The following is a 10,852-nucleotide window of genomic DNA, read 5'->3' as shown; positions in this document are numbered from 1 at the left end:
GCCAGTGAGGGCAGGTTTTGTTGAAGCTGGTTCTTCCCTGTGTATAAGGTTTTGATGATTCTCTCTTGCTCTTATTCAGTTGTTTGTACTGGGTACTGCCTCTACTGTTTAGTTGTATTTCCAGATAGGTCCTGGATTGAGGTTTGTGTGGTTTCCACTCCCTTCTTTACCTTCTTCTGTTGTTATCTGTTAGTGGTTCCTTTGTTATTGGGTTTCCTCTTCCAGTGGGTATCCTGGTGTTCACCGCTTCCACCTACTCTTTTTTGTGATCCATTGGAGGGGGAAGGCAAAATGGTTTAAGACAGCAAGAGAGTATTCTATGATATTTATAGTAGCAGCCAGAAGAGAAGAGATTGGAGATCCTTTGGCTATGTATAGTATTAACCATGATTTTCCACCCAGCTAGCTGATTTTTAGAAAGGATGGAAAAAAGATAAGACTCTTGTTGGGGAAGAAAGGATTGTGAGTTGGATCTATAAAGCAGTGAGGTTGTGGTCAGAGCAACCTGCAGCAGAGCAGTTGAGGTCAGATTCTGAGGTAAGGTGAGAGAAAAGGATAGTAAATAGATGTTGTGTGTGAGAGAATAGAGTTAACCACTACAGTAATAGAGTTCAGGAAATTTTGAAGTGGGCTAAGATCTGGGAGGGGTGTTGTGAAGTATTTACAATTGCATGGAACAGCAATTATTTACAATAATATTAGAGCAACAATCATATGACAGAAACTATGAAACCTAGATAACAAGAATAGGGAGTATAGAACCTTGAGTAGTGTGCTAATGAAGCACAGGTGAGGTGAAGGACAGTACATTAACAATACACTATAAAAGAGATATCAGGGGAAACCTGTCAGGTGATACAATATACCAGCCTAGCAAAGCAGACTATACAGAAAAAAGAGGAATACAAAAATACTATCTAAAAAATAGATGTAAGAATAATAGAAAAATAATAATACAAATATGCAATAACTTGCAGGTTCTCTAATAGCAGAGTGAAATTTGTCTCACTGTCACAGCTGTTGTGATTCCCCTTCTTTGTGTTCAACTCTGGTCTTTTCACAGATCCAGGTTTTTGTCTCACCTGTAGGCATTTAAAAAATAAAAATTAAAAAGGCAGACGAAGGAAGGAAGAAGAGATAAAATTGGAGGAAATAAAGGAGGGAGGAATAAAACAAGAAAGCAGGAAAGAAGGGAAAAAGAAATTAAAAGAGAATAAAAATAATAAAAATTTAAAAATTAAGAATTGTTTAAAAATAGAATAAAATTAAAAAGTCTCTTGGTTTCAAAGTGGCCAAACTGGTTTTTCTGGTCTTGCTGGGTGCAGCAGACTGAGGGGTGATTGGTATGGCTTTTCTTCCTTTGGAATCGGCACTCGGCACTGGGTCAGCAGAGCGCACTGTCTGGGGTGCTATGGTGGCTCCTGGGCCCTGCGTCCCAGGTGTGGGAATCAGGTCTTTCTGCAGGGTTACTGCTGTGGACTGGAGTGCTACAATGCGCTCCCATGCTCGAGCGGGCACGTGCGTGCCATCAGCCAACCGCCTCACCCTTCCCAGCACTATGGAGGTGCACGGGGTCCTCCACATAAGCACAACCCTCTGTGCAAACTCAGGGTCGCTACCCAGCTGGGCGTAAGGGAGGCTGGCGATTGCTGTAGGAGAATTCCCCAAACAGTGTCTGTCTTTTCACTCCTTCCTCTTGAGAAATTCCTCCTATTCAAGCCTGCTGCTCCACACCATGGCCTGGCTTCTCCCACAGCCCAACTCTCCAGCCAAACCGGTGACTGTGGGGGTCAGGGCCCACACTGCAACCCAACCCCACCGGTGTCCACAGACTCCAAGGGTGCTCACAGTCTTTGTGCGTTTGCTAGCAACTGGGTTCCTCTTGGTGCCACTCAAACCCTGTTTGGCTGGGGAGGGAGCAGTTGTCCCGGCTCTGTCCCAAGGACTCTGTGGCAAACCCTGCAACCAGCGCTGGGCCTGGGGCTGCAGCCCCCCAACCGCGCGCTGGTCCCTGGGACCCTACCATATTGCAGCAGTCCTCTCACCGACTGGTTTTTCGGTTCTGCCACAATCCTTGGTCCCCTATTTTCACATATGCTGAGGTGTGTTGGTTGCTTCCTCCTCCACTTCATAGATTGGCCCTAAAACAAATATTTTTAAGGCAAACTTTTTTTTCTGTAATGCAGAACTTCTCAGAGTCTTTAATAAAAGAATGTGTTCTATGGCCCTCCAAACAGGCAAATATAATAGGTGATATTTCCCAAACACATATAAAGGGGACATGTACCTGCACATATATGCATAGTACATCTCTTGGCACAAGAATTCTGAAAATACTATCAAATAAGATATAATTACTGTTTCAGTTGGAGTTGAGTGTGACAGAAACTACTTATAGCTACTTTGAGGAACAAAGGAATTAAATGGATGATTATCAGGGGGGTCTTCAAGGCCAGGCTTGAAGGGCACACAGTCTGGGCATAGAAACCATGGCAGAAAGAGCCCAATACCAATGCTACTAATACTGAAATAAATCAATGCCCAAACATCTCTACTTCCTTATGTAACAGGGAAATGCTTACAAATAATCAGTGACAAAACAAAACAATGGTGCAAAAGGTTAGCCCAATTCTATAAAAAAGAAAGAGCATTGCACAGAAACAGTTCTAGAAGGAATTACAATAAAATGCTAGCATTTTTCTGCATTATAGAGTAATAAGTAATTTTTATTTTCTTTATGTACATGAATTACATTTGTAGTTATAAAATTAAGTATTTTTAAAACTACCTTTGTCAAGTCAAAAAGAAAAACTGTTCTAATGCCAAAATTTTGTGACAAAGTACATGTTCACAATTTTCAAATAGTTCTTGAGTTCATAAACTTTGGTAATGAGTTTTTCTAATTAGTAGGTGATCATTTAATTCTATACACCTGAGGACTTTTGATGCAATGAATATTTTTAAAGCTCTTCCTTGTCTTTTACATGAGTACTTGACATCATATAGAAATCACGATACCAGTGAATTTGTGAGACTAGGAGTACACCAAATCCCTGTCGTCAGTAATCAGCACATTACCACTTGTTGGCACAGTCGGTTGGCTCTTATATGCAGAGGAACTCTAAGTGCTGCTTGCATATAACTTCAGACAAGACCACTTCGAGATAACTTCACTTTTTCTAAATGCAATTAGCTTTTTATTAAAATAGCAACATAAATATTAATAAATTTATCCTTTATTAAAAAGTAAATAGGATTAACAACAACAAAACCTCACAATGCTATCCTAAATAAAACCAATCAAAAATGAAATAAAAACAGCAATTATAATCTGTTGTTTTAAAATAGTAACAATTAAGAGACTATATATCAAAATTTTTGAGATGCAAAGTTGTGCTCAGAGGTAAACTTACAGCCTTATGTGTCCTGTTATTAAATAAGAAATAAAAATGAATGAACTAAGTCATCAATTACAAGGAAACATTCAGGAAATAATAAAATAAACAAGGAAGGGATAAAGAAGGAATTAATAAAGAGTAAAAGTTATATTAATGATGTTGAAAATAGAAAAATATAATTTATAAAATAGCTAACTATTAGTTCCTTTAAAAGACTAGCAAGTCTAATTAAGAAAGAAAAATGCAACAAAAAAGATTAGAAATGAGAAAGAAGTTATAACTACAAATATATAAAAAATGTTTTCATTACTATAGGAGTCTACTAATAAACTTTAAAATTCTGTGAAAATGCATGATTTTCTTTTAAATTATCATTTTTTAAATTTATACTCAAGAATTAGTAATTAACCTGTCTAGGCAAAAACCACAGAAGAAAACTTTGTTTTCAGAGATTTAACTTCTACTCACACACCCTTAAAAACAGCCTGGGTCCTAAGCAGTGCTATAGATGAGTTCCTCCAAACCTTCAAAGAATAGGCAATTCCTATACTCTATACTAATCTAGAATATAGGACATTTTTGAAATCTCATAAAAATAGAATTTAAAAATGTAAAACTGTAGTCCAATTTTATGTGTGTATAAATACAATTATCCTAAGTAAAATGTAAAAAGTTGAATTCAATATTATTATACTGAAAGAGGAAAAAACCTATGGTAATGAAACAGGATACATTTCATGCAGAAATAATCCAATATTGAGAAATTTATTTAAATAATTTATTGTAATAATAGGTCAAGGGAGTAAATCCACATGGTAACTTCTAGTATCCCAGAATATGTTTAATATAATTCAATTAACAACTTTCAATAGAATGCTTAGGATACTTGAACCAGGAAACAACTTTCTTCATCTGATAAAGACTTCTATGTTAGTCCAACAGTTAGCTGGACTAAATATTTTAGCTTATGTTAGCTTCTAACATTAGAAGCTGATGAAATATTAATGGCATTCCTAAAAAGTCAGGGATATAAAATTAATACCATCATTTATTTAATATATGAGATATAAATATTGCAAAGAAAGAGAGAAAATTATCATTAATTACACCTCAGATGATTGTCTGCTTAGAAGAGAATCAACTAGGAGGATTAAAGAAAGAGTTCAGAAAAGTTCCAAATACAAAAATCAGTAGGTTGACCTAGCAAAGAACAACTGGTTATAAAACATAATGAGACAATAACTTCAACAAAGATATGAAACACCTATTAATATTATTAATAAGAAATATGCAGGATCTACAAAATTACTGAGGAATATATAAAAAAACCTTCCATTACCTTGACATGTGAAAAGTTCCTGAATGGAAAAATTAATATCACAAAGATTGCAATTCTACCTCAACTAATCTGTAACATTAAAGCAATTCTAAACAAAATGCTAGTAGAATTTCTTTTGAAACCTGACCAAAATATAATTAAAGTTTATCTTGAAGAAGAAATGTACGAATATAGCTGAAAATATTTTGAAAAAGAACAATGTTTACTCCATTAAAAAGATAATCACACAATAAAGCAAATTTTAAAATGACACTGTAAAATGACAGCAAGTTTCAGGAATAGGGAAAGATACCAAAAAATGAACAAACACACAAATAAAATCCAGAGACACTCCAAGTATATGTAAGAATTTAATATTTGATAAACATGGAATTTTCAAAACAGTGGAAGAAAGAGTTTTCAATAAATGATGTATCAGCTAAATAAATATTTAGAGTCTTAATCACATCTATATCAAAAATAAATTTTATTTGGAGTAAAGATTTAAATCTAAAAAATTTTAAAGAAAACATAGACAAAGATTTATTTAACATTGAGATGGAGAAGGTGTTTTAAAACATATCACCAAAAAATAGAAATCATAAAAGATAAATTTATCTAAATGAAAAATGTAATATTTCTGTATATCAAAGACATCATGAATTAAATTGATACATACATGACAAGGGGGGAAATGTCTGCAGCATACAGAATAAACAAATGGTGGTGGTTGTAATATATAAAGAGCTCTTACAAATCAATAAAAAGTGAACTCCCAAAAGAAAAATTAGCAGATTGTTTGTTCATTCCTTCAACAGATATTTACTGTGCACCTAACATGTGCCAATATTGTTCTAGGGGCTGGGAATACAAAGTTGAAAAATCTAGACATCCAGACAAGGTCTCTTCACACACACACACACACACACACACACACACACACACAGAGTAAATAAACAAATAAATAAAGTTACAAATTGAGATAAGGAATCCAAGTAAAGAACTGAGATAGTAAATGGGAGGGCAGAAGCTACTTTCAATCAATGCTCTTGGCAGGCCTTTCTTAAGATGTTGTATTTAAACTGTTATCTAAAAGACAAGGTTGCGATGGGGAAGAGGATAGCCAAGGAGAGAAGCTTGAGCAGAGATACAGCATTTACTAAGCCTGTGAGCTGCAGGAACCGTCTGGGCATGCTGGAGGAAGGAAGTAGTGTGGCTGCATCATGGGCAATAAACAAAGCAGCATACATGGGATTCGAGATATAGGAAAGGGTCAGATTATGCAGGACTCTATGAGCCACATAAGGAGTTCAGATTTTATCTTATGAGCAACACTTTACTCAATTCAATTTATGAGTAAGGTCATTGTTGCTACTCTATAAAGAAGTGGGTCTTGGGTCAAGGAGCAGGAGCAGAGACCAGGAAAGACTGGCTGTCAGGTAAGAAAAAAATATTGATGAGGATTGAGTGATAACACTGAAAAAATGGAAAGAAGCAGAGAAACTAAAGATATATTTGAGGATAAAACAGATTGATTATGCTGGTCTACTTAATGTAGGAGAGGTCATGAAAAGAATCAAAGGTGACGCCTAGGTTTCTAGCTTGAGCAAATGGTTGGATGGTGGTGCTATTTACTGTTTAAGGAAAAAATGGGGGAAACAAGTTTGGGGTGAGAATGAGGAATTAAATTGTGGACATGTTAAGTTTCAGAGATCTGTATCATCCAAAGGAAGATATTGAGCAAGCAATTAGACATTTGAGTCTAGAACTTATAGAAAAGTTCAAAGTGGAAAAATTTTTAAACTCATTAGCATAAATGCACACTTAAATCCACAAAAACTGGTAAGATCATCCTGGGAAAGAACAGAGAAAGAAAAGGGGGTCCCAAATGACGGTGAGAAACCTCAACTTTTCAAATTTAGGTAGGAAATAGGTAGCTTAATGCTGAGGAGTGATCAGTGAAGGAAGAAGAAAACCAAGAGAGAATCATGCCTTATATATGAAGAGAAAACATTTGAAGAAGCAAAAACTAATCAAGGTGAGGACAGGAAATACCCTTGGAGAAGGTAATATGGAAGTGACTGGTGACCTTAACAATGACATTTTCAGTGGTGTGATGGGGAAATCACATTGTGGATAGAAGATTAAAAAATAAAAGCAATATATAAGGATAATTCCATAAAGAAATTTGGTTATGAAAGCGAGCTGAGAAATATCACTGATGGAAGAGATGTACACAAGGGGATGCTTGGACACTGGAGCTGTGTAATGCATTACTGTGATTGAACTTGAACTCCAACATCCAGTCCCCTCCTGTAACTTCATCTCCAGTGACCATTTAAGATGGTGGACACTGGAGCATGTCTGCAATCTGATGAAAATGATTCATTCGAGACAGATTTATGGTACAGAAGAAAGGGGATAACCTAAGGAGAAAAGTTCTTGAAAAGGCAAGGGGGGAAGGGATCCAGAGCTCAAGAGGAGATACTCATCTCTGAAACTTCCTCCACAGTCAAAAAAAGGATGAAGATGGTTACCAAGGTACCTGGAGTGGGGGCAGGGGTCTTATGGTGAAAGATTTGGAAGTTTGAATGTAGTATCTTCTATTTCCCAAGTGAAATCTGAAGTAAACTGTGAGGAAGGGATCAGAAAATTTTGAGGAGAGATTAAAAAGTATAAATAGTAGTTTTAGAAGTGGGAAACTGACACTATAGTAGGAATGATAGCACCAATTTGAAGTTTGAGATAACAAATTCAAAGTAAAACTGGTTGGCTGCATTGTGTGCTTTTCTAGAAGAAAATGCTTATCCCAGTCAGGCACATGGAAGGCAAATGGTAAAGCTCATCCAGCACTGGGATTTTATAGGAAAGTAAACTGGAAAAAATTCAGGTTCAAGACTGCTGTTTCAAGACTGCTGTTTCAAGATTGTGTTTCAAGGAGGATGATTATAATGATGGACCATGGGATCTAGGCTAGAAAGGATGTGAATCCAAGAAGGGGCTGATATATAGTGGGAAAAATTAATGAATTAACTGTCAGTGAACAAGGGATCCAAGATAGGACAATGGTGATCAGAGTGGAATGTCTGACAATGTGTTAGCTCAGGTCCCCCTAGAAGCAGACACCAAGACAGGGTTCAACTTATAAGAGTTTTATTGAGGGAACATCACACTGGAGTATAAAGGGAAGGAATGAGAAGGGAGGCCTTCATATCATAATGCAAGTCTGACACCTATGAAAGGAGGCAGGGATTGGGCAAGAAGGGCTTTAGACTGCATGCAACACAGTTCTAAGAAAGTCTCAGCCAGGCTGCTGAGGAGTTCCCACGCCAAAGTTGTTCATTAGAGGAATTCAGCATTTCACATGAATGGACCATCACTAATACCCTCACTGTGCTCAGTCTTGCACTGGGAATAGGCTGATAGTCTGGGAGAAGCACACTTCAGTGCAAACCCAGCAGAAGTGGGTTCCCTGGGGTGGCAGTACAGAGGTGTGGGAGCAAGGACTGATTCCCAAGAAATGGTCACTGGAGATGAAGTTACAGGAGGGGACTGGATGTTGGAGTTCAAGTTCAATTACAGTAATACATTACACAGTTCCAGATTGTGTCAGTGGCCCCAGTCACTGGGGATTTGTGCACTATGAAAACAATCTTCTGGCAGACGGTGGAGGGGTGGGGGATAGTAACCTGTTGACAGGATTTGAGAGGGCAAAGACTAAAATGGGAGCTAGTCTTTGAAGAACTAATAATGAAAGCAACTGACTAGGTAGTTAATAAATTACGTGGAGGGAAAGAGGATGGTATTCACAGGGGTGTCCAACCTTTTGGCGTCTCTGTGCCACACTGGAAGAAGAGTTGTTTTGGGCCACACATTAAATACATTGCAACATGGAACCACACACACAAAAAAATCTCATAAAGTTTTAAATTTACAATTTTGTGTTGGGCCACATTCACAGCCATCCTGAGCCTCATGAGGCCCACGGGCCACAGGTTGGACATCTCTGGTCCAGGGGCAAGATTCTCAAAGACGTCAGGATTTTGGCAGGCAGCCTGAGGATGTAATGCTCTGTGAGTAGCAACAACTGGCAAGAAAACCATCCTCCCCACCCACCGGGCCCTAAGGCACATGGTCCTCCTGAGGGTCTGCGGGGGGAGTTCAGGGGTAAACCAGGTTCCACCAAAGCCAAGGGGTGAGGGGGTCTGTGAAATCCGCAGACACCGGGGAGCTCGCTGATGACAGAGGGTCTGGAGGGCGGGCGGGCATAGAGGCGAGTTGTGGTGAAGCGCTTGAGGTACTCGGAGCTGTGCACAGTGCTGGCGTCATCCCGCCGATGGCCAGGAGGTGGCACTCATGGGGGTGCGGGCTTCCGTAGGCCCCGGGCAGCAAGCTGGCGCTCCCGGGCAGCGCCCCCACGGAGCTTAGGGCGGCAGCTGGCGGCAGCCTGGCGCGTGGTGACGGCCGCAGCCACGGAAGGGCAGCGGCTCCCTGGGGCAGCCGAGCGCGGGGTGGCAGCGCTGCGGGGCGACGGCTTCCCCAGGCTTCGGCCGCGGGTGGCAGAGGTCCCCAGGGAGAAAGACAAAAATACGCCGGTTAGAAACAGGACTAGGCGCCGGAGCCTTCCAACTCATCAAAAAGCTGCAAACCCGAACTCGCGCGATGCCATTTCCACTCAACAGGTTGTCTGGCTGTCACTTTGACACAGGAGATAACTTGTGTTGACCAGAAGGAAACAGCATACAATTGAAGTCGCATACATGTTTTAGCAATTTAAGAAAATGTATCAAAACCCTCAAATTTTTAAGTACTCTGACGCAGAAATTCTAGTTTCAGAATTCTCCCTTAAATAATAATCATGAATGAATACAAAATTTTCATACAGGGTATTCAGTGAAATATCTATAATAGCAAAAAAAAAAATTAAAAACTGGAAAGACCCCATAACCAATAATAAGGTGTTCATTAGATTGTCTTTTTCTTATAATGAATACTGACCAGCTGTTAAAGTGATACTGAGAAATAATAATCATATGGGAAAGTATACCAAATGGAATAAAATCAGTTTCGTCCTCATTTGTAGTGTGTGTGTATATACTTAAGTGTCTATACAACACACTACACATGTATAAAGTAATGGAGAAAAAGACTCCAAAATATTAACTGGCTATCTCCAGGTGATGAGGATGCAGATAACCTTTATTTCCCAAATTGTATACAATATTTTATTTTTATGATAAAAATGCAAGTTAATTTAATAAAAGGAATTTTACTACATTCTTATGTACCCACTCAAATTTTCTCCCAATTTAAATTAAAATAATTATTTTATATTGTGTAGCAAAGTGGTGGACATCAAAAGATTTTAAGAATTAATGGTCTACAGAAGTACTTTATCTTCCTCAAAGGTTCTAAATAAATCTCAGTATTACAGAGCAAGTTTATTCCTTAACCATCACACAGTTTATCAAAATCACTCCCTTTTGTGAGTTATACCTCATTTTATTCTATTAAACATTTCTACTCCAGGGGAACAAAAAAATGCTTTCCAGGCTTCTAACATCTAATTTGGTTTGTTATCTCCACAGACCTGTGAACACAAACTTTGCCAAAAACAGAAAAAAAAATACCATATTTTAGAACAAATATTCTAAATACCAATGTTTTCACAATGTATTCAATAATTTTCTCTTTAACTTGAAAGATTTTTGTAGGAGCAAAACTAAAATATTACAATTAAACTGTAGTCTATACTTAACATCTTGGTCTTCTAATCATAACAAATTAAAAAATTCTGGAAGTTATTAATATCTGGGGAGTCTGTTTTGCTAAACCTTATTCCAGGAAAATATAAGGATGAAAATAAAATTATACTGGTATAACATAGAGGCAGGGTTCCAGGGCTTTGTTACTAAATTGATGGGAGATACGTCATAAGTTCCAAGGATGTTTTAAGCTAAAGCGACCTCAGAGTTGTCAGGTTGATTGTACCTAATTGTGAGTAAACCTAAGCTTAGAATGTTGATTGGAATGTTACTTAAACCACACCGCCCTACAAGTTTCCTTCCCTCTGAAGGTACTGGATAAAAATTAACATGTATAAATGCATACTTTTAGTAAAAAAAAATCAGAAACA

The 10,852-nt window shown here is 38.0% G+C and overlaps 1 protein-coding gene across 2 annotated transcripts in view; it reads right to left on the bottom strand.

Annotated features, from left to right (window-relative positions):
• Positions 1 to 5,074: 5,074 nt before the first annotated feature.
• ZNF800 (zinc finger protein 800) overlaps positions 5,075 to 10,852 on the bottom strand; it is a 49,868-nt gene continuing 44,090 nt past the window's right edge. For both annotated transcript variants that reach the window (XM_045855620.1, XM_045855621.1), the window contains exon 6: positions 5,075 to 9,260. In XM_045855620.1, the coding sequence (XP_045711576.1) occupies positions 9,071 to 9,260 (190 nt within the window). In that variant the 3' untranslated portion in view covers positions 5,075 to 9,070. The remainder of the gene's footprint in view (positions 9,261 to 10,852) is intronic.

The sequence above is a fragment of the Phyllostomus hastatus genome, unplaced genomic scaffold (genome assembly GCF_019186645.2).
Source record: "Phyllostomus hastatus isolate PE091 unplaced genomic scaffold, TTU_PhHast_1.1 phas_scaffold_114, whole genome shotgun sequence".
In the NCBI taxonomy this organism is placed as follows: domain Eukaryota; kingdom Metazoa; phylum Chordata; class Mammalia; order Chiroptera; family Phyllostomidae; genus Phyllostomus; species Phyllostomus hastatus.
The sequence above is the reverse complement of the archived record's forward strand: the minus strand, read 5'-3'. Positions and strand labels throughout refer to the sequence as shown.